The sequence below is a fragment of the Panthera onca genome, chromosome E3, assembly GCF_046562875.1.
Source record: "Panthera onca isolate mPanOnc1 chromosome E3, mPanOnc1 haplotype 2, whole genome shotgun sequence".
Lineage (NCBI taxonomy): Eukaryota > Metazoa > Chordata > Mammalia > Carnivora > Felidae > Panthera > Panthera onca.
This window is the reverse complement of record NC_138354.1, coordinates 1,705,961-1,729,196: the sequence shown is the minus strand read 5'-3', so window position 1 is coordinate 1,729,196 and position 23,236 is coordinate 1,705,961. Positions and strand designations below refer to the sequence as shown.

General features: G+C 62.4%; 1 protein-coding gene across 6 annotated transcripts in view; it reads left to right on the top strand.

Annotated features, from left to right (window-relative positions):
• Positions 1 to 23,236, top strand: part of MAD1L1 (mitotic arrest deficient 1 like 1) — a 315,909-nt gene that overhangs the window by 101,796 nt on the left and 190,877 nt on the right. For 5 of the 6 annotated variants that reach the window (XM_081791670.1, XM_081791669.1, XM_081791671.1 and 2 more), the window contains one exon: positions 20,988 to 21,132. The exons of the other annotated variant lie outside the window; for it this stretch is intronic. In XM_081791670.1, coding sequence (XP_081647796.1) covers positions 20,988 to 21,132 — 145 coding nt within the window. The remainder of the gene's footprint in view (positions 1 to 20,987; positions 21,133 to 23,236) is intronic. 6 annotated transcript variants of the gene reach the window in all.

The window sequence follows — 23,236 nt, the reverse complement described above, 5'->3', positions numbered from 1 at the left end:
AGGGGCTGGGCGGGTGCAGCCTGGGCCAGCCCGGGCCCCGGCCTCCGCCGTTGTGTTCCTTGGAGGGCTCGAGTCAACTGGTCTGCCTTAAACAGACACCGGGAGGTTCTCCCGGTGGCCACGGCCCTCTGCAGCGGAGGCCGCATCGCCTGACCCTGGCCTTAGCCCTTCTGTAGTCTGTGACGTCGCTGTCACTCCCCCCTGCCTCCTCCATGTAGCAAAGCAAGAAGCGGCAGTGGTGATTAGTGCCGTTGGGATCCCCAGGAGAGGCAACGGGGCAGCAGAAGATTGCACAACGCAAAATGTTGTGCAGAGCACGCAGTAGAAGACACGGCTCAGGGGAGGGAAAACCGGGGCCCGAGTTCACATTTAGCCATGGGGTTGCAGGTGCCTGGGGATCAGATCTCACGCATTTGTCCACAGGTGGGGACGCTGGGGGGCTGGACGGCCACAGCTCGCATGCTCGAGAGGGACTGGGTTTGCCCCCCGCCTGCCGCACAGGAAGACGCTTCCTTTACTTTCTGGGAGTCCTCGTTTTGGCCATCGAGGACCCCGGCGTCCTGGAGGCCGTCCTGGGGCCGCACACTTGTCGTGAGCGGCAGCTGCCTCCTCGTTTCTGCGTCCTCCAAGGTGATGTCACGGTCGGGTGCGCACCCTCTTGGGGTAGTTAGATGTAGGTGGCCCTGAGGTTTGCCACCCCCACCAGGCCCTTGCCACTGACACCCTCTCCCCTCTCCTCAGGAAACCACAGCCCTCCTGAGAGAAGACCCCGCCCCGCCCGACCTTACCGGGCTCTGGCCCTGTGTGTGCCGCGCGTATGGCCTGTCCACGGACGCCACGGCGTTCGCACAGGTCCTCCTCCTCGCTCCCCTCCCGGGGGCGCTTCGTGGCGTCCTGGCCACGCGGGCCCGGCCTGGGTGCGTGTGCGCATCCTCGCGTACCGTTCAGGCAGGCTTGACCTCCCTGCCCTTCGTCCGTTCCGTCTGGTTTTCGTGGCGACGACCAGTGCTGTCCACATCTCCCCCGTCAGTCATCATCATGTTGTCTTTGCTCCTGCAAGCGAAGGCGGCCTCGGGCTGCAGCTGATCCCCGTCTGTCTCCGGCGGCGCGTGGACCCGCGCACCCTGCAGTCGAAGGAGGGGTGCACATAGGAGAGGTACAAAACAGTTCCCTTTTAAGAAAAAAAATAATTTTTTAAATGATTTTCCACTTTGAGGCATTAACTTTGTTTTCCTAACTTAAAAAAAAACCATAGCGTGTTTAAGAAACGTACACGTTATCGGTGAGCAGTGTAACGAGCTCCCAGCAGGACGTCATTGTGCCCGGCGGCTCATTCGGCTGGGCGTCAGACTTCGGCTCAGGTCACGATCTCCTTGTTTGTGGGTTCAAGGCCCACATCGGGCTCTGTGCTGACAGATCAGAGCCTGGAGCCTGCTTCGGATTCTGTGTCTCCCTTCCTCCCCTCCACCCCCCCCCCCCGCCCCCCATCAAAAATAAACATTAAAAAAAAAAGGCAGGAGGTCTCTGGTCCCCAAAGCCACCTCCTGCCCTTTCCAGTCCTCTGTCCTGTTTCTGGAAACCGCCAGCCTGGCTTCCAGCACTGGAGACGGGTCTTGCCTGTTTTCAGCATTATCCAGGCGGGGTTGCGTGGATAGGCATGTGTGTGGTCCTGCGCTGATGTGCAGCGTGAGAGTCACGCACGGAACGTGTACGTGTCCGACACGCCTGTTGTCCCTGCTCCGCGATGGTCCCTGGGTTTTAAACCGCTCTGCTGTTGGCGGGCGTTTGGGGGTTCTCAGCTTGGGTGTGCTGGTGGGGTGCCGTGCCCGGGGCTGGGGGGTGACCGAGCCGTGGCATCAGTCTGTGGTCCCTGTGCTGTTGTTTGGGGGCCCCACTTGCTTCCTGTCTCCCCACCGTCCCGGCGGCAGGCACCACTGTGTCCTTGTGCCCGCTTCTCTTTCGTGTCGTTCGCTGTATGCTTACGGACCCACAGGAGCTCAGGTCCCCTGCGTGTGTTTACACGTGGGACACACATGTCCTCATCAAGCCCCGTTCATCAGGTTTTTCCTGTGCCGTGACGTCTTCTTGTGTCTTCCGTAAAGAAACCTTTGGCTGCTTAGAAAAACGTTCTGTGTGTATTTGAAAAAGCTGTATAATGTTGCCTTTCACATTTGGGTCTGCTGTCCCCCTGAGGCATGTGGCCCGGTTTCCAGGCGGGCAGTCGGTTGACCTGGTCATTGTTCCCTGCTGGACTGTTGTCATCATCTATACACGTCGGCTGTACACGTATGGGGCTGTTCCCTGAGTTGCTTAGTTTTTCCGTCCGCCCGTTTCCTTCTGATGAGCATAGACAGAGGAGGAAGAGGCCGGGAGGAGGACAGACACGTGAAAGAGGCTGGACCGTGGGGGATTCTGGGAACCGTGGACGAGGGCGTGTCACAGAGCCAGGGTGACCAGTGAGTGGCTGCCACAGGTCGACCAGGTAAGACGACCATTTGGAAGTTTGCAGTGTGTAGTTCGTGGTGGCCGGGACAATAGCGGGTTCTGTGGGGCCGCGGGGGAAGCCTGTGAGAGCGTGGGCAGAGCGGAGCCAGGCGGGCTGCGTGGTCTCTGCATCGGGAGGGGGCCAGTCGGCGCGGTGCCCGCGGGGTGCACGTGTAGACGACACCGGCTTGTTTGTGGATGAATGTAGAGAGGGACGGCCTGGCGAGGGGCCGTGCTGGAACTGAGCGTGTCCCTGCCGACAGGCGGTGGCATCGGGGTCTGTCCTGGTGGGGATGTGGCCGGCAGGAAGTGATGCAGAGAGCGGACGCAGGGGAGGGAAGACGTGGCTGCCCCCGTTTCCTCAGCAGAATACGAAGCAGGACGCAGTGGCCAAGCCCGAGGTCGGTGGGCACGTGGTACAACTGCACCGGGTGGGTGGGGGGGCACCAGGCAGCGAGGCCCCGTGCCCCGCCCAGCGGTACTCATCCATGCTGCTGCAGGGGTGCGGCAGACGTGGGGGTGCCAGCCGTGGGCGGCGTCAGCCCCACGGTGAAGGCGGGAAGAGTGGTCCTCGCCCCTGGTGCCGGACGTTTCCGCTGGATGAGGAGGGCCGAGGGGCGTCGACTCCGTGGTCTGCGGGCTGCAGGGACCGACCAGGGTCCAGGGTCCCGGTTCCCGGGAGGTCAGTCGGGCAGGTGCCAGACGGCACCTAGTGGGACCTGCCCGGCTGCAGGGTGGGTGTGCCGCTCGCCTCTCCGCTCGTTTTCTCGTCCCTGGGACGGCCTGACATTTCCGTCCCTTCCCAGCTGACTGCGCTCTTCTTGGGGGGCCCACCCCTAGCCCCCTGGACCCGCAGACCCGCTCAGCATTCCCGAGCTTTCCTTGGCCACCTCATTCCGGTTTCCTTTGGCCAGCGCCCAGCGTCCCCGGCTTCTGGTGCCGCCCGTGCCCTTGGTCGTGGACGTGCAAGGGGGCGGAGGGGCTGGCCCTGGGCCGATTCTTCCGCTGGTTGCCAGATCTGCCTTCGCCACATGCTGGGAGTTAGGTTTGCACACCTGGAAGGAAGGAGGCGGGCCAGAGCGATGTCAGCACTTTGCTTGAATAACTTTTTTTGATTCTGATCACAGAAGGAATACATTGTCATTTACAACATTTGACAAAAACAAAGCACGACAAAATGAGAACAGCTGAGAATGAAGGTTTCCCACAATCCTCCCGTCAGTAAAACCAGTGTGGCCGTGCCGCCGGCTTAGATTCTCCTGGCGTGCGTGTACGGTGGGTGTTTCCCTGATGTCGTGTTTAGGAAGACGTCCTTTCGTGTGCCGTCTGGTTTGGGTCCTTTTCTTTCGTTTAACCTCACGTGAGCACTTTCCATGTCACGTAGTCTTTTAAAACCTGACTCTTGGCTGTAAATCACTTTCTTTGTGAACACTCTTTCTCAGCCAAACTTGCCGGTAGATCCTTTTTTCTCTTTTTTCGTTTTTCTGAATGACACCCGGCCTGATACACACGTCCCCAAATCTTTGTTTACATTGCTGATCATTTCCTTGGGAGAAGGTCTCAGAAGCGGATTGCTGTTGACGAAGCACGCACGTTTTCCCGTCCCATATCCGTTTGCGCTGTTTTGGCGCACGGGAATTGCGGTTTGTTGTGGCTGCGGCGGGAGGCTGGCGGGAGCCCGTAGTCCTTCTCCGTCCCCCACGCGCCGCGGAACCTCGGCCGGTGTCCGTACCATCAGAGGCTCACGTGCACACGGGGACAGGGACGACGCTGTCAGCGTGGCCGTGCTCCCCACCCTTGCTGGGCGTCCGCAGCGTCCCTGCCCTGGCGGCCGGCTTCCTGTTCCGGATCGGCTCGTTTGTGCCTCGCGGTCACACCGTTTCCACAGACCCTTCTCGACGGGCGGAATCGTCTGGCCCTGCACTTCGACCTGTTCCAGGCTGTGGGACGGCGCCCTGTGGTCTGCGCAGGAGGGACTCGAGTGGGTGGTTTTTGGTGGCTGGCGCTCCGGCGCCCGTGCCCGGCTGGTCGCCTGTGCCCGGTGCTGTGGGCTGAGACACGCGGCCCCGGCACGCACTGTGCCAGCTCCTGAAGGCGCCTTGCGCCGCCCCGGCCCTGTGCGTAGACATGGAGAGGAAGGGCCGGGGTGAACCTGGAAGTCCGGTTTCTGGGTGCATGGCCACCGTCGTGGTCCCACTCGTCTCAGACTCCGGTGGTCCGGTTTCGTCTCGGGCCCCGTGCTCTAGCTCGCCCGTGACCTCAGCGTCCCGGCCGCTCCCTGCCCTTGACTCTGGGCTGTCCGTTCCTGGCCCGCTTCGCTTTTGTCCTGAGGGCAGCTGAGGGTTGTGGGGGGCCCCTTGGGGGGAGGGGTTGATGGTGCCGGCCGCCGTGTGCGTTTGTCTCTGGCCATCTCCTGGCCTGTCTTCGTCCTGCCCTCGGTCACCGACCGGGCGGCTCGTCTGGCGGCCCTTGTCTCTACTCACACCGTGACCGGGACTGTGTTCGTTCTGAGGCTGCGACCCAGGTGCCGCGGTGTCGGTACCGCTTCTGACCCTTTCCCTTTCCTGACCTCCCTCCCTCTTGCCTTTGGGTTTGGTGCGTGTCGGGGGCCTCCCTTCCTCCCTGTCAGGGGTCCTGGCCGGATGCAGCCCCACGGGGCAGGGCCCGCCCTCCTGGGTGGGAGTGTGGCCCCCACAGGGCTCCGGTGGGGGGGGGGGGGGGCGGTCCTGTGTTAGGGGCCAGAGCAGTCAGACGTGCTGCTGACATTAGGCGAACATGCTTGTCGGCGTGGATTTTCAGTGGCACTTTCTCGAGGTGTCATTGACACGCGGTAAGATGCCGCGCCCGTCCTTCAGCCTGGCCTGTTCCTCCGAGCACACGCGTGATGCGAAGGTGGGGTTCCCCGCCCACCCGCCTCGTCAGTGCCCGCCCCACCGCAGGGGTCCCCCCCCTTACCGCCCAGTGCAGTTCTGGTGGGACTCCACCACGGCGTGCTCGTCCCTCTTCCCTTGGTCCGCGGGTGGCGTTTCCATGCAGGTATGGGCGAGCGTGCTCTCGGAACAGGATGGGGGAGTGATCGGGCGTGAACCGTGCTTGAGAAGCTGCCGGCTTGCCCCTCGCGTGCCCCCTCCTCGCCAGCCCCCCCCCCCCCCCCGCCCCCCGGTGCTCGCGTGCGCCTTCCTGACAACGGGCACCGTCTCACGTGCTTGCTGGCCGATCCGCCTTCCTGCGTGAAGCGCCCTCCGCGTAGATGTGACTTACGTACTTTTCTCCCTATTTGCTTACAACCTTTATCCGTGTTTCTGTCTTTTTAAAAATTAATTTTTAGAGGAGCTTTTAATAGCTTGAGGAAATCAGCCCTTTGTCTGGAAATATGGTTTCCCAGTTTGACATTTTCCCTCTATTTGCTTATGAAAATTTTCTGCAGACATTAATTTTTAATTGTTACCTAGTTGAGTTCATCAGCCTTTTCTTTCAGTGCTTCTGTTTTTGTGTTTGAACGAATGTGGAAAGGACATTCTTTTTTCCTCCACAGTCTCCTTCCATGGTTCTGTCCTACGTCTGCAACCTCTGACCCTCGAGGCCGCCCTGTGGTCAGAGCACCGCGCTCCAGAGCCCTTCCCAGTTGTCCGAACAACTGCGGACAACCAGCCTCTCCTCAATCCTGCTCTCTCCGTTCGGACTTTTCAGTCCCGTGTCCTTGTTTTGACGAGGGTGGCGCGGCCTGGCTGTAGTTTCTGTGGCCGCGTGAGGCGTCTGCATGCCGGGTGGGCGGTCCCTTACTCAAATCTTCCCGTGAACTTCAAGTTTGGTTTGTCTCGTTTCACATAAATGGAGTTTTAATTGGTATTGCCTTAAATATGGGCTGATTCAGGGAAGTCGGTCTCTTAACGATGGTGACTCTTCGATGTTGTGTCCTAGATCATGCCTGTTGGTTTGTTTTCTTTAGAATTCCTTAATGTTTAAGGTTATCTTTGTTTTTTTTTTTTTAATTTTTTTAAATGTTTATTTTTGAGAGAGAGAGACAGAGACAGAGCACAAGGAGGGGAGAGGGAGCAGCACACGGAGGGAGACACAGAATCTGAAGCAGGCTCCAGGCTCTGAGCTGTCACACAGAGCCCGACACGGGGCTCTGAGCCTTGAGATCATGACGTGAGCCTAAGGCAAATGCTTAACTGGCTGAGCCACCCAGGCGCTCCTGAAGTTATCTCTGAACGGGGGCGCCTGGGTGGCTCAGCCAGTTGAGTATCTGGCCATTGATTTCCGCTCAGGTCATGATCTCAGGGGTCGTGAGTTCAAGCTGCACATCAGGCTCCACACTGACAGTGTGGAGCCTGCTTGGGATTCTCTCTGTCTCTCCCTCTCTCTGCTCCTTGCCTGCTCGTGCCCTCTCTCTTAAAATAAGTAAAATAAAATATAAAAACAAGATTATCTTCAAATGGATTTTGTACTGTTCCTTTCATCTTTTTTTGTTGCTTTAATCGGGGTCTTTTCTTTCGTTACGTCATCTAACCTCTCCCATCCGGTACAACACCGTGACAGTCCTAGCCAACCCGTGACCCGGGAACCCCACTCCCTGCTCAGAACCGTGCCTGGGAGACGGGGGGGGGGGGGGGGGGGGGGGGGGGGAGGGGGGGGGCATCGGCGCAGACACGCCTGATTGCCCGTCTTGGTTCTGCTCCATTCGGAGTCCGAGTCTTAGCCTTCCCAGGCCCGTTGTCTTTATTTTCCCGTGGGGCAGCTGCGGGCGCCTCCCTGCCGGGACCGCCGGGAGCCCGCGGGAGCCCTCGGGTACGCATCAGCCGGTGCGGCACTGGCACCGACAGTCGCCGCTGTCCTCACCGTCGCGGTCACCTTGCTCTTCACCGTAGTGGCTTGAAAATACAGGCTCACTTCTGAACAGAATAACCCCTTCCTGGCAGTTGTGTGTTTGTACCAAGGACACAGCTTAGCTATCTGGCTCCGTCCTGACAGGCACGGCGTTCTCGGGCCCGTGCTGCACTCCTCCCCCGTCTTCCCCCCCTCTGCCCGCCCAGCCCGTCCTTGAAGGCTCTGCCGAACTACGGTGGAGCCCTCCTCCCCTCCCTCTGTGTCTCTCGGCCACTTGGTGCCCGGCACCCCCTGGTCCCCATGCGAGCGACCCAGGGCGGCCCTGGCCCGAGAGCTGCCGGCCTCTGCCCGGGGACCACGGCGGCCCCGTGTCTGCCCGTGGTGGTGGGCAGGCTTGAGAGGTGCAGGCTCCTTTACTTCTTTTCCTTGGAGGCCGTCACGAAGGCGCCGTCACGTGGGGCCCGTCACGTGGGGCCCGTCACGTGGGGCCGTTACGTAGGGACGTGCCTTTGCCTCTGGTCTGCCCACCCTGCCAGGCCATCCGTCTGCCGCTGAGGGCAACAGGGGCAGGTGCTGTTGTGGCACCTGCCGGCGTGGCAGGACCGGGAAGCCGAGTGGAGGGCGCCCCCCGGGGCCACTCCCTTCTCCTGGGGCCGTTCCCGATGGATCCGGGGTGGTGCACCTGCGGCGAACTGGACACGACGGAGGCGCTGGCTCACCCGGGCACGCGCACGAGGCGGAGGAGCGCTCACCCGGGCCCCAGAGAGCCGACGCCACCCTTTGCCTCCAGCGTGGTGCTCCAGGTGCTGTTCCTCCTTTCCGGGCTGTTCCACACCGCGGTGCTGAGGGCTCTGGGCCTGGCAGCTCCTCTGCAGCTGGGTTGGCCCTGGCGCTTCCTGGGCCTGTGCGGGCGGACGCGGGGCGGGCGCGTGCCCCCCGCCCCCTCGCCCCACCTCCATCTCCCAGCCCCAGAGCGCCCTGGCCTCCACGTCTGCCCTTCATTCCTTCAGAATGACTCGCAGGCCGCCTCCGAGGCGTTGGGGGCCTCGCACGGCCTCGCCCTCCCCGCAGCTCCCCGGCTGGCGAGGGTAGAGGGGGGGACCGCCGCATGGCCTGCCGAGGTGCCGTGGAGACGTGGGCGCCGGGTCTCGCTCCGCCGGGCCGGGGCTGGGCTGGGCTGGGGCCGGGCTGGTCGGAGTCCTTCCTGGGACACGGCTCTGAGGGGAGAGCTGCAGGGCCCACGGGGAAGGGAGAGGCCCTGGATGCGAGGCTGCGGCAGGTCACTTCCCCGTCCCCCCCAGGCAGGTGGTCACCGGGCGAGGGTGCCCCCACCTTCTGTCCTCAGGGACTGGCCTGGGCGGGCACCGGAGGAGGGCCCGAGAGGGGTGGGTGCGGTCGGGCACCCACAGTCCTTGCCCTGTGGCCTGGCCCCTGCCGTGCGCTGCGGTGGCGGGCGGGCGCTTCTTCCCCAAACTGCTTCTTGAGCACTTCCCGCTATTATCATGTGAATGGGACCTTTCTACCTCAAGAAGTTCGGCTCAGCCGCTCCTCCTTGTGTGCTGGTGTAGCTTTGGGATGCTAATCTAGTAGGCAGATGGCCACTTTGAGATCCATTTCCTGTGAAGGAATTGTGTAAAGGAAAGCACTTCTCTTTGTTGCCGGCCTGCTTCCTCCGCTCGCTGGGCGCCCGAGCCCTTGGGCTTGCTGAGCCCCTCTCATCTGAAAGGCACCGGTGGTGTGTATGCAGGAGGGGGGGGCTCCTCGGGAGGGAGCCTTCCCCACGGGGCCCCCGGTCAGGGTCTGTGGGACACGGGGCGAGCGAGGATGGCACCCGCACTGTGGTCCCAGAAGCGCGGGAGCCCTGCCCTCTGTCCGTGGGCACATGAGCACACGAGCGCGGGCTCCTGCCTGGGCTCCTGCGTCTTTCGCGCCCCCGCCAGTGAGGTTCTGTCCGACTTCTCTGGCAGATCACGGTGTCACCCTGGCATCAGTCTGGGGAGTATCTCTCAGTGACGAGCCGCATGCGTGTGAGGACAGACTCCTTACTGGTGCCTTGTGGGCTTATCTGAGTGCCACCGCTGCCACCGAGACTCCCCTCGAATGCTTCCTCTCCTCAGATTTGTGTAAGAGGCTCGAGGTGGGGGTCGCTGCCCTGTTCGTAGGTCGGGAAATTGAGGCACGGAGGCGTCTCTGACGCTCCTCACCGGTGTCTGTGGGGCGGATCACAAGTTACGTCACCAAGTGCGTCTCATTTAAGAGGGTCAGAGTCTCACAGAGTATGTTCTCCTACCGCAGTGGAATGGATATTAGAAGTCATTGACAGGGGAATTTAGAAAAGTCACAAACGGGTGGACAGCAGACGACACATTGATACCCGTGAGTGGAAGGAGAGACACGGGAAATGAGAGCAGCCATGTGGTTAACTGGGCACACGCGTGGTGTAGGGCGCGGCCAGGAGGCAGCATGAACAGTGCTCCGAGGGAGAAAATCCATAGCCCGCAGAAGGAAGGACGTGATAAAGTTACGGATGAAATAAATAGAGAACCGAAGAAAACAACAAAAAGTTATTTATTTGAAAAGAAGAATAAAATGGACAAACTTTGAGCTGGACCAACGGAGCACACGTGCATGAAGTCTCAGGAAAACCAGGAGAGAGAGGGTTGGGGACATCGTTACAGGCTTCACGGAGCCGGAAGGGACCACGAGAGAATGCGGTGAGGTATCTGTCGTCCGCCAGCACATTATTCAAACTCGATGAAACGGACAAGGTCCTAGAGGATCAGAAAGTGCCAGAACTGACGGAAAAGGAGTGGAGACTACAAATAGACGTAGTCAGCAGCCAGAGTGCTTCCAGCAGAGAAAGTCCTGGAACCACACGGCCTCACGGGTGAATTCTGCCTTACGTTTCAAGAGGGAACTCACACCGATCTTTCTCAAAGCGTTCCCAAACATACAAGGGGAAGGATCCCTCCGTGACTCATCTCACGGGGCTCAGGCTTCACGCGCACACAGATGGCAGTTCTGGCGGATCACGGCTGTGAATGCAGGAGCCGAAACCATAAACCCTTGGAAGAAGCATTACTGTCCTAAGTCTTTGTGACCTTGAACTCCGGAGGGGCTTCTTAAAGAAGATGCCAGAAGCACACAGTGCTTTGTTGAAACTAACAATGTAAATGCATCAAAGGATGCTGTTAAGGAAGTGAAAAGTCAGCACACAGAATGGGAGCAGATATTTGCAAATCATGTATTTGGTGAGGATCTGGCACCCGGGAGGCATCAGGAATTCTCACAGCTCAACACCCAAAAGACCAGCAACTGAGCTTGAAAACGGACAGGGGCCTGAATAGACATTCCTGCAGAGACGACACAAAGGGACGTGGGAAGGTGCATCGCTAATCTCTAGGGGAATGGAGGCGAGGACAGCGGCGGTCAACAGCCGGGGTTGGCGAAGGAGGTACGGGGGCCGGAACTGTTGGTAAAATGTGGTGCGGGCGACGTGGAAGACGGTGTGCCTGGAACAGAGCAGCAGCGTTCAGGGCAGGTAGAGGCAGGAAGCGGCCCACGCGTCCTTCAGCAGGTAGATGGACTAAAATAAAGGGCTGCGTCTGGACTTGGGAATATCATTCAGCCTTGAAAAGGAAGGGAATTCTGGTACAGGCTACGGGGTGGATGCTCTGTGAGATGAGCCAGACCAGAAGGAGCAGACACCGTGTGATTCCATTAGCATGAGGTCCCGGGGGTCACGTCATCAAACCCTTGGGCACGGTGGGGCCAGGGGTCCGTGTGTAATGGGGACAGAGTCTCAGTGTGGAGAGACAGAACCTTCTGGAAACACATGGTGAGAACGGCTGCACAGTAGCGTGAATGTGCTCGGTGCCCCGAGCTGTTCACTTAGAAACGGTTAAAATTTTATGTCGTGTATATTTTGCCGCAAAAACAAATGGCGAAGGACTTACGTAGACATTCGTACAAACGTCTAGCAGTCTCGTGAAGAGCACTGAAACGGCAGCGAGGCCCCGCTTCCCCCCGCCGGGATGGTGAGGAAGACGACGGTATAGCATTCGTAACAGTAAACCGGTCATGTACCGTTGCACACAGGGTCCTTGTGGTATTAACGTAAAAAAGTAATAATAATAACGAACGCTAACAAGCGTTGGTGGAGGCTGTGGGGAAACCGAGCCCGCACAGATGGCATAGCGAGACGCCGCGGTGTGGCGGGACTCGGTCGCACGAGTCCTCGGAGGGGTGAAAGTGGCGTCCTGTCCGTCCAGCGTGGCCGCCCTAGGTGTGTGCCCAGGGGATTGGAGACGCTAAGCATTACTGCTCACGGAAGCCGGGGAGTGGGCCGAAGACAGACAGCACAGGTAAGCCGGCGGTGTGGCATCTCTCAGGGGCGAGGCGCGGTCGCACCTGGTACGGACGGGGACAGACTTCGGACACGTGGTGCTCACGTGGAGACAGGAGAGGCAGAGACGGCCCTGCCGTGTCGGGGTCCCCGAACGCGGACCGTCCACACCCGGTGAATCCTCACACGATAGGAGATTAGTGGGTGCTGTGGGGGGTGGGACTCTGTTTGGGGTGAAGAGTCTTTTCGAATTCGTGTTCTGTTTGGGCCCTGTCGTGAATATACTGAAAACCACTGAATTGTTCAGTTTAACGTGGTTAAAACGGTGAATTTTATCCCAATGAGAAGCGAGTCAGTTATTCAACAGATGGTTTTGTAATGTTAATGCCTGAGAAAGCGAGTGAGGCTCGCTGGGAAGACGGTCCCCTTCTGTGCAAGTGAGGTGGGTGGGGACCCCCTGCGTGTGGCCGGTCATTGGCCAGGGCGTTTGGGCTTCTGGTGTGGGCTCTGTGCGGGGGGAGACAAGACCACGTGCCGGGACCTCGGGGCCACGTCAGGCAGGTCCCCTCCTCGAGGTCACGCCCTCGGTCCCTGTTTGCCGGCTCCTTCCTTCCTGCCCTGATGGCGCTCTCGGTGGCCTGGTGTGGGGGTGTGAGGTGAGCTGCCCGCTGCGCGGCAGGAGTGAGCAGCAGCATCCCCACCCCTGGGCGCCCCTCGCTGTGGCCCTGGAGACTGGCCTCTCTACTGGGCTCCCCGGGTGTCGCCCCTGCCCTCTGGGTGTTGTGGGCGAACCGCCCCCCCCCCCCCCCCCGCCCCGGGTGTGGCAGTGTGGCCATGTGTCACACCCAGAACTGCGGTGACTGTCTGTCCTCATGGTCAGCCTGGCTCCTGTTCTGCTGGAATTTGAGAAAACAAAAAGTGTTTGTAATCGCAGCGGGCCTTTATTTTTCTACGCTCTGTCCAGACACTTCCAGACTTAACGCTCTCAAGTCGTCTCGTCCGGTGTCGGGATTACTGCTGAGTGCCCAGCACACTGCCCCGTTACCCCACCGCCCTCGCCGGCACCGTTCCTTCAGACCCGCCTGGGGCGGGCCGGCTGCAGGGTGACCCACAGCGACCACCCGGAAGTTTGGAATGGCCTGTGTGTCGGCGAGTGGGTTCCTGTCTGAAGACCCCAACGAGGATGGGCTTCTGTGGCCCCCAGTCCTGCGCTGGCACGCTCCAGAGCCATGATGCGGGTGGTCGTCCGGGCGCGCCTGGGGACCCCACGCCGGCCTGCCCTGGGGGCCCTTCCGCCCCGCCCAGCACCCCTCCCGCGGTGGGGCGGGGCCGTGCTCCCACGGGTCCGACAGGCACTGGCCCTTCCTTCTAAAGGTCATCTCTGTCTTAGTTGTTAAAGTTCAGGAGGAAATAAACTGCTTAGAGCTGGCATTTCTCAAGTGTCAGCTCCCCGGGCCCTGGAGCCTGGGGTGGGGAGGAGGTAGATTAACAAGTGAGCTGCTGTGTTGACACGGAGACAGCCGGGCAGATGCTTCCCTGTCTTGGCTCCGTGAAGAAATCGTAGAAGAGAAAGTAATGATGTTGTAAAAGCTCGTTTTCTCCTCTCGTTTCTGTTGTTTGGCACGGGAAATGCGGAGATGTTTATTAGTGGGGCGCCGGCCCTCAGAGAGCTTGTCGGTCTCGGGCACCTGGGTGTCACCGGAGTGCCCGCGTGCGGCCCCCGGGCCCTTCATCCTTGACGGGGGAGCTCCTGCCCAGTGGGGAGACAGCCCCCCCCCCCCCCCCCCCGAGGGTGCCACTCCTAACTGGGTATTGACTTGTGCTTTGGGTCGAGGACAGCAAAATCGATGGGAAAGCAAACGGGCAGGATGGGCTTTATTAATCAGGCACTGCCGGGCAGCTGGAAGGCGGCCGCTCCGCTCCTGGGCGCGTGGCTATCGATCGCCGGCTCGTCGGGCGCCTCAGTTTCGGAGCTGCCGGGGGGCCGCTGGCCGACACCGGGGAGGGAGGTGGGCGAGAGTCTGCCGGCTCGTCCGCCGCCTCCCGTCCCGCCTCGGCTGGGCTTCTATTGGCCTCCGGCCCCCACAGACCCAGAGGAGGCCGGCGGGAGCCCCTCCCAGGGTGGCCGCACTCTCCCCCGCCAGGCTTCCTGCCTTCCCCAGCGTCAGTCCCCGGGGAGGCGGGGGCACACAGAGCCCCTGGGAAGGTGGGACCTCGTTGCCCACGTAGCCCGACGTCAGAGCTGCCCTGGACACATCCGGAGCGGTCGCCATCACACGGCGGGGCACGGTGGCCGTGGCTTTGGACTAGAGCCGCCCGGGTCCTTTTCGGAGGAGAGAGTTTGGGGGTCTTACAGGAAGGTGTGGAAGCGAGTGAGCGGGTGCCCAGTGATGAGTGAGGGGATGCCCCGGGGGTCGCCTCTGCAGGAAGGAACGCAGCACGCACGGAGCTTGGGGCCAGCTGGGCCAGCAGCTGCGCTGGTGGGGAGCGCCTCGGGGGCGGCCTTCATCGCTGCTCACCTACAGCCTCGTGCTTTCCAAACCATAAATCCAGGGCAGTGAGTGGCCACCGGTGTCTGCAGGGGGCCAGACGGTCCGTGAACGGCTCCCTCTGCCCGTTTGGGCCACAGACACCACGTGGGTGAGCAGGTGTGGCTGTGTTGTGACAAAGCCTGATCTTCCAGAGGCAGGTGTGGATGGTAGTTGAGCACGGGGGTAGGAGCAGGGACGAGGCCCGGCCCCCCGGCCTGCTCGCTGTGGGACTCCTGCGTCTCTGGCACTGTGCACGGGCCCTCGTCCTCGGGGACGCTGGGGCCGGGGTGACCTCACACATGTGGAAGCCTTCCCCAGGCCGGAGAGGCCAGAGCCAGGCGTCTCTGTGGCACTTGGGATGCAGCCCCGTGCTGCCCGACCGTGGGCTTGCTCTAATTATCTGTCCCCCATCGTTCTCCTCGGGCCTGTGGCCTTGCCAGCTGGAGCTCCAGGGTGTGGGGCACCGGGGTGGGTGGTGAGCTCGTTCCACCGTGTGCCTGGCACCCTGGCCCTGAGGGACGCGGAGCTCGCCTCGCTTGGCCTCCCCGCCCCCGTGAACTGGGGGCAGCCCTTCCTGTGCGTTTACACGTCGGCAGCTGATGGGCTACATCACCTCGCTCACTGTGGTTGGGATCGAACTGAAACCGCAAGGGCAATTTTCCTTCTCGCGTCTCCGGGTCAGTCGAGTGTTCCCGGCGTGGCCTCCACGTGGGACGCACGGAAGCTCGCTCGGTTGGGGACTCCGACTGGACGAGACGCCAGGAGCGGCAGGCTCGTGCGAGCGGCGCCCTGGGAAGGGCTGGAGGCTGGCCTGCAGCCCCTGGCCTGCTGGTCCGTGGCTCCTCTGAGCGGGTCCATTATGGCCTTTGCTTTGTTTGTTCTCTGGTTTTACTTTCTGCTGTTTGGTTTCTTTTTATTTTTCAGAGAAATGTGTATGACGCTTGCAGACACTTAGGATAGGAATTTGATGGCACACACAGCCGGCCGCGTGCGTGCCCGGCCCGGGCATTGAGGCGCGCCAGGCGGAGGCTCACTGCCGCCTCGCCGAGGCAGCCCCCTCGGTGAGTCTCAGCAGGACCTGCAGACTCTGTCGTCTGCTCCCTGCCTTCTCCCCTGCACGTGGCACGACCGCTGGGGCCTGTGGTTGCATTTCTGTCCCCAAGTCCTGCCCTTGCTGTGCCGGTCAGGGCTGGCCACGGCCGCGTGGTGGGCCGGCGCCCACGTGCAGACGGGGCTCCGGGTCTGAGTAGGAGCCCGGCTGGCTCGCCACGCCCCAGCTGTGCGACCCCTGCCCACTCACCAGGGGCGCAGGGGCCCGACTGTGGCAGCACCCTTCCGTCTCTGATTCTCGAGGTCCGGCAAAGACCAGGCGTGCGTGCTGGGCCCGTGGCATGCCGGGTAGCCTGTCCGCTCAGGAGACGGGTCCCGGAGTTCCCACTTCTGGGGAGACCCTGGCTGCCACCTCCTCTGCTCTTGCCTCTCGTCCCACGTGGGGTAACATGGTGTGCGTCTCAGCCAGGGGTCTGCGGGGGAGGTCTCCCAGGCACCTGCAAGGCCGCACCCTTGCTTCTCCGCCCCAGCTGGACGCGGGGGGCAGGTGTGCCCGAGTGCCCCCGCCCCTGTGAAGGCAGGGACACGGCAGGGGAGCTCACACTTGCTTTGCACTTCGCACATGTGTCTCATTAGATTCCCTGTGGCCCGTGAGGCAGGGCAGAGATCAGTGGCTTCCTTCTTATCTGTGGGGAAACGGGAGGTCAGGCTTGGAGCTCCCGGCCAGTCAGACACCGAATGGGGTCACACCGGGCTTACTGCATCTCTCCAGCCGGGAGACTCCGGGGCCACGTCTCTGCGTCTCTCTCGGAAGCCCCTGTTAGCGTCCCGCCCGGCGAGTGCGCTGGGGCCGGCAGTGGGCGGTGCTCTGTGCTGGCTTCCAGGCCCGTGGCCCACGGTTGCCTCTGGGAGAGTTTCTGCAGCCGGTACCCGTGCACCTCTGTGAGTTCATCGTCGCCCTCCCGAGCTGCCGCGCGGCCCCCTGCCAGGTCCCCACAGGCACGGCTGCACCAAGGGTGCGCAGGGCTTGGGGCGCTCTCCCGCGGGGCGGTTCTGCGGGGGCATTCGTGAATGTGCGCGGTGCTCCTTTCCACAGCCCGTCCCTGTCTTCCGCTGGATGAGCCAGCTTCTAGAATGTTCGGCCTCTCAGCATTCCCTGCTGAGCTTCGGTGGAACCAAGACCTTGGCCGCCTCCCCCTGGTGTGTCTGCAGCCCCCGCCAGGCCCTGTGCACTCTGGGGCCAGGCCTGCGTGTGCCCGTCCATCCTGGCTCGGCATGGGTGCCCGAATGCCCCAGACAGAAAACGGGCTCACTTGCTGGATGGCGGTTTGGCCCGAGCTGCGGCCCCGTGGGGTGCACGGGGCCCGAATTTACGATCTGTAAACCGGAGAAGCTTAGAGAGCGTATGTGTTAGTGGTTTGATCTGCACTCCTTGGAGCTCGAAGGAAGAGGATGCTTTCGAGATTTTGCAAAATCGTGAATAAAATCTTGTTAACGTTTTCTTAGCTTTGCACAAGAGCGTACTTGCTAGAGACCGGCGTGCGCCTGCCGTCCTAGTTCACCCCCAACAGGCTAGCTCGCGCTGCGCTGCGTGTTCTCGGGCACGTAATCGCGCGCCTGCCTGCGAACGCCGGTCCAAGTGTGCTGGTTAAAGGTTTGTTTTACGCTCGGGTCTGGCGATGGCCGTCGGCGTGTTTGCGCCCTCCCGTGTTCCTGGGCCCACGACGGGCGCGACGCTGCATGGGGAATGGTCGTCCCTCCTGGATGGACAGCATCACCCTGTCCGGGTCCTTCCCAGAGGCGCGTGGCCGGGAGAGCACCGGCCGCGGAGGCGCGGCTGCAGGGGTCGTGTGGGGCCGGAGCCGGCATCCGAGGTCGTCTCCGAGAAGGTCATTAAAACGTCTCCTGCCGCTTCAGAGTGAGCCAGGTCCTCTGTTCCTTGAAAGTAGGCGTCCTCAGGTGAGGGTGACGGGAGGGGCCGCAACACAGAGACGGTTCTCAGAAGCTGAGACCGCGTCTCCCTCGGCAGACGCCCGCTCGGGAAGGCATTGATCGATAGGCATGCCGACTTCTCCTTCAAGCACTAAGCACTTCATTTTGAACCCCCAGAGGCTCGCGGAAATGCCACTGACCCCAGAGTTCAACTTCAGCTTGGAAGGTAGTGGTTTAATGTTTTATGAGTATTCTCCTTTGCTTCCCAAGAAAGGCTGAGGTGGACCGGAGAGGACAGCCCGACGAGAAGGGTCAGCCGTCGGGCACTAGTGTCTCGCGTCGGGGCCGCGGGCTCGTTGCGCACGTGGGGTCCCTCTCTGCCTTTCTGCTTGTGGGGGCGGGGCGGGGCAGTCTGCTGGCCGCTGACTTGAACAACTCACTTGGGGAACTTTGGCCAGGATTTGTGGAAACGTCAGGAAAGCGCGCTCCTCTGGGAGGCCGGCCCTTCTTGGTGCCTGAGGGCCTCGCTATCCCTCACCCTCTGTCCTGCGAGGCCAGGATCCCCGCCCCGGGGCTGGCCCCTTGAGTGTGCGGCTCACCGTTGCTCTGTCTCTGTGGAGTTTATATGCAGAAGTGTGTCCGTCCTGACTCCTTGTCCCCAACCCGTCCTGTCCTCCCTTCTCCTCTCCTCTCCTCTCCTCTCCTCTCCTCTCCTCTCCTCTCCTCTCCTCTCCTCTCCCCTCCCCTCCCCTCCCCTCCCCTCCCCTCCCCTCCCTTCCCCTCCACTCCCCTCTCCTTCTTTCCTGCTAAATGGACGCCTACATGGGGAGGGGGGGTCTGCACTTCCCATCTCCCAGAGCCGTGCCCTCGGCCCCCGAACCCTGCCCTGCGTGCGAGGCAGTGGCACACCTGGGTGTTGGCTCCCTGACCGTCACGTGCCTGTTGCGGTGACTGAGTTGTGTGCGTGGACTCCCGCCCGTTTGCCCCACGCTCTCCTTTGCGGGGCTGGGGCGCTCCAGCAGTGCCCCGCACACGTCTGACCTGATAGGTTGGATAGCACCCGCCTTTTCCCTCGCTGCTTCCCGCGGCGGCTGCTCCGTGACATCAGGGCTCTCTCTTCTCATCTCAGCTCCAGCGTGACAGGCAGCGACAACGACCTTTCATGCCACATTCTCTCGGTTGACATGAGCCACGTGGTTTCTGTGCCCCATCGGCGCACGGCCCCGCGAGGTCGGGCTCGTGCTGGTCCCTGCGTTTGAGAACGGCCGGGTGCCTCCGGGCTACCGATGGTCCTGGACAAGCCTCTGTGGAGCGTGCCCCCTGTGATGCCCTGAAGATGAGTGTGACTTGTAGTTCCGTCTCCGAAACGCTTGAGCGCGGACGAAGCCTGCAGGGCCAGCAGCCCTGAGTATGGAGGGAGTCCCTTGGCCAAGGGCAAGGGCTGGGGATACGCTCAGCTGCTCGCCCAGTGCTGACTCTGCAGGGCCATGTGTCCTCTGCCCTTTTCCTTCCGGAACATCCCGATTCCCTGGAAGGCATTTCACCATTGGGACAGGCAGGTTCTCTTTGTTTTTTCTTTCTTTCTTCTTTTCTTTCTCTTTCTCTCTTTCTTTCTTTCTTTCTTTCTTTCTTTCTTTCTCTCTTTCTCTCTTTTTTTCTATGTGTATTTATTTATTTATTTTTGAGATAGCGCGAGCTGGGGAGGGACAGAGAGAGGCGGGGGGACAGAGGATCCGAAGCAGACTCCACACTGTCAGCACAGAGCCCGACTCAGGGCTCAAATCCATGAACCGTGAGATCATGACTTGAGCCAAAGCCGGACACCTAACCGACTGAGCCCCCCAGGTGCCCCTGAGGCAGGTTCCCTTTCTGACTGCCAGCCTGGGCCCCGTTGCCTTCCCATTGCCTCTCGGCCGATGCGCTGTGTCTGTGACATCCAGGACTGGGTAGTGGGCCCCACCAGGTACTGGGGGCTGAAGCCCTCTCGTGATTTAAGCACGCGGGGGATTTAAGCACGCGGAGCTGGCAGCCAGCAGACTAAGACGTGGACGTCCTGTGCCTCGGCTTGCCTCCTGGCCGCCACCCGCTCTTGGTGGGGAACTTTCTGGTTTGACCCCCTCATGGATGTGTGGGCATCATGCTCCTACATGGGGGGACCCGGGGCTTCTCAGACTCCCCCAAGGCCGTCCCCACCAAGCCTGTGCTCGGGGCGGCTTGTCCGTGGCTCCTTATCCCTGAGCTTGGCTGGACGGTGGCTTGGCCTTGCGTGTATGAGCGAGGGGACACTGCCGGTCGGAACGCTGATTCAAGGCACTCGTGAGCTCCCACCTGGGTCCCGCGGATCTGGAGCTGATCTCAGTCCTCGATTATTAACTTGGCCTATGCACAGCGTCAAGTTGAATCAGAACTGAAAATAGCCTCTTAACGGGCCGGTTTCAAATGACTGTTTTTACCTGTCTTTTGTCTTATTTCACGTCTTTGCGGAGCACCAAGAGGAGTCAGGTGCAGCCGGTCACTGTTCCCTTGAACCCTTGAGCTACTGACGGGGGTTCCCGCGCTGGGCCGGCCCAGCCTCCTACCCGCTCCCTCTGTGACTCATGCGCACGCTCAGACTGAACTACCAGATGAGAGCAGAAACCGCACGCTCGTGCGGGAGGGAAGTGGGCTTGGCGCACGCCGCCTCCGAAGACAGCGTCCACCGCCGTCCCCGGGAAGTGAGGTTTCCTTCAGGTCGTGGGGTCAAAGCGGAAAGGACGCGGTGGGAGGCCAGGTGTGACGTGAGCCCCCGGGCGCCCTCCCCGGCGTGGCCCGGCCCACCATGCCGCCTGTGTGAGCGCCACGTGCGTCAGCTCTCAGCACATCCTGAAGACACCGTGTTTCTGCATTTCCTTCGGAAGAGGCGCCTCCCGGCCCTGCGGGGTCCGGGGACGCCTCCCCTCGCGGCCCCGCCCCTGGTCATCGTCCCCTCCGTCAGGCCGCGGGGACGGCCACCCCGCGTGCAGAATCGCGAGGCTGCGTGGTCTCGGGAGTCAGGGGTTGTCCACGAGCGCTGGGTGCCGGCTGCCGTTTGCTGTTTAGGAACAGGTCAGGAGCAGAGGGCGGCCCCGGGCAGGACTGAGGGGCCGAGCGCGTTTTGGGGCAAAGGCCGGGCTCTGAAGGCGCTTCGGGGCTGGGCCGGGGAGTGGGGTGTTAGCCTGTGGGTGATCAGGAGCCCGGAGCCCTGACCTGGGCCCCCCTGCTGTCATCTGCCCCCTGAAGGGACGACTTGCATGGGGCTCCGGTGGGACTCACGGGCAAGGTCCGCGTGCCGGGGGTCTGGCCTTTGGGGGGGGGGGGAGGGGGAGCCGCTGCGGGGCACCCCGGCCGTTGTCGGAGCCCCGCTGGCATCCGGCGGGGCAGCGCTGGGGGAGCGGGCCCCACCTCCGGGTGGCGGGGGCTCCCCCACACCCGCGGCACATCTGGCTGCTGTGATCCGGATGGAAGTGCTTGCCGGTAATTTAGCTCATTCAGAAGTGCCGTCTCCCCGGAGCGCTGCGCTGCTGACAATTTTTCCCATTGTGTGTGGGGTTGAGTCCCCCCCTCCCCCCGCTGCCTGCCGTGTTCTGGGATCACCCTGGGTGTCTCTTTGAAATCCAGAAACTCCTGAAAAGCTCTAAGTAGCTATTCACAAGTAAGGAAATGGCAGTGTGCCGGTTGCACGTGCGGCTCTATTTTGGGACCTACGTGACGGGCTCGTCCTGGTCCCGGGGGGCCGTGGCGGGGGCACCATCCTGCGGGCCAGGCCTCATGCTCTGCCCTGTCTCCTTCCCCCGCAGCGCCCGTGGGCTGGAGAAGGTCCGGCAGCAGCTCCAGGAGGAGGTCCGCCAGGCCAGCGGCCAGCTGCTGGAGGAGAGGAAGAGGCGGGAGACACAGGAGGCCCTGGCCCGGAGACTCCAGAAGCGGGTCCTGCTGTTGACGAAGGTACGGGGCCGGGCGGGGGCCCGCCGTCCCGGCCTCTGCTCCCCTGGCCGGCGGCCGCCAGCCTTTCCCCACCACGTCCAGGCTTCCCGAGATCGCCGCCAGCCCGAGGGCGGTTTTAACCGCGGTGCGGAGTGTCCGGCTCCTCGGTCCGTCGGGCTCGTGTGCGGCCGCCTGGGGTCCCCTCAGAAGATGTCCGCCTCCCTGCGGAGCCGGGACTTCCTCAGGCTGTGCCTCCGTCCCGCGATGCTCGCGGGGTTCTTGAATCATGACAAAGACTCCTCCAGACCCCGGAGGTCCCTCTGGGACTTGGAGGGCCCAGGTGTGGGTCCCCTTCTGGACGGCTGTCCGGTGACCTAGCGCTCCCGGTGAGGGGCGGGGCGGCCGGGGCCGCACGCTGACCCGGGGTCACGACCCCTTCCCCGGGCCACGGGCGAGCACAGCCTTCCCCTCCTTCGGTGACCAGATCCCGGTGGGTCTGTGGCCCATGGTTTGGGGTGAGAACTCTCACCGGGGCCGAGATGCACCGGGCCTCGTGTGTGGGGCGGGCTCTCTCTGACCGTCCTGTGCCTGCAGAGCTTCCCATGCTGGCTGGACGGAGTCTGCTGGAGTGCGGATCAGGGTTTTCTGTGGGACGGCGTCATTTAAATGCTGCTGTGAGTGCTGAAGTTTCAGAAGACAGGGAGGAGAGAACCTGCATCTGTCCCCACACACCCTCCAGGCACGGACGGGGTGTCCGGCTTGCTGGCCAAAAACCCCTCCCACCTGAGCCCGACCCGGCCTCGTGTGGGCCGCGTGGGCCAGTGTCAGGCCACGATGGCCCAGATTGTTTCTAATGAAAACCGAGGCTCTTTGGCTCTGGGGCCACCTGGTTATGAAGGTTCTAGGGGACAAGTCGTATTTCAGCTGCTAAGCGCCCGCCAGTTTGTGGCTTCTCCAGCACGTTCCTTGCCGTGCCGTGGTGTCCCTCGAGAGCCTTGGCATCCCTCAGGGCCCTGGGTCCAGGGCTTCCCAGGTCAGGCTCAGCCGAGCTCTGCACACAGGCCCCGGGTGCCACCCCTGTCATCCTGGCTCTGCAGGCGGCCACCCCCGCAGCCTGGGCTGCCTCTGCCAGAGACGAGGACGCGGTCCCGTGGCCTCGGTGCTCGTGGACGGTTACGGGCAGGGGTTTGGAGCCGCCTTCTCGTGCCCCCACCCCCTCCCTCCCTTCCCCAGCACGTACTGCGTGCCACCAGGTCACCTGCACAGGTTCTGGGTCACGGCCCTTCTAGTGTCTGTAGTCTAGCCGGACGGGCAGAGGGACACGCGCGCACATGCCAACCGTGATGGGATTTTCGTGGGAGCAGAAGCCGCCGCTGAGCCGCGGCCCGAGGGCTCGGTTTGAGAGGGGCACTCGCAGAATTTGGCTCCGTGGAAGACGGGGGGATGGGCAGGAGCGCGGGCCGAGGGAGCTGGGGCAGGAGGCACAGCCGCCGGGAGGGCACGTCCACGGCACAGCTGCCTCGGCACGTCAGGGCTGCGTGGGCTGTCTGCGCCCGACTTGCTGTGAGCGAGAGGCCAGGATGGGCTGCGGTCCGTGACGTGGGAAGCACGGGCTTTCCCGGGGTGACGGGCAGGGGACCTTAACCTGTGACCTTGGAGAAGGCGCTCGGTCCCTCTGCGTCCCATTTTCCCATCCCCGGGACGAGCAGCGGTGCCGTGCGCCGAATCGGCCCCGGGTGCCCGCCAGACGGGCTCCGCGGGGACAGCTCTCACGAGAGTCACAGGGAGGAGACGGAGTGGAAGTTCCCAAGGCACGTCCACCCGGGCCCGCCGCACCCTCCAGCACGCCCCCGCCCGGCACCCACCCAGAGGAACGGAATCCGGTGCGTGGCGCTCATGGCCACGCGGCCCCGGTGCCCGTCAGCGCTGGGCAGGGGAAGGAGGCGCCGGGTAGGTGCCCGACAGGTTATCGTTGAGCCACGGGAGAGAAGGAAACCCCGCCCGTGTGTGACACCACGGGCGGGCCTGGAGGACACCGCCGAGCGACACGACACAGCGAATCTTCGGACGCGGGGAGCAGGTTGGTGGCTGCCAGAGACAGGCTGGATGTGGACGAAATGGGGGT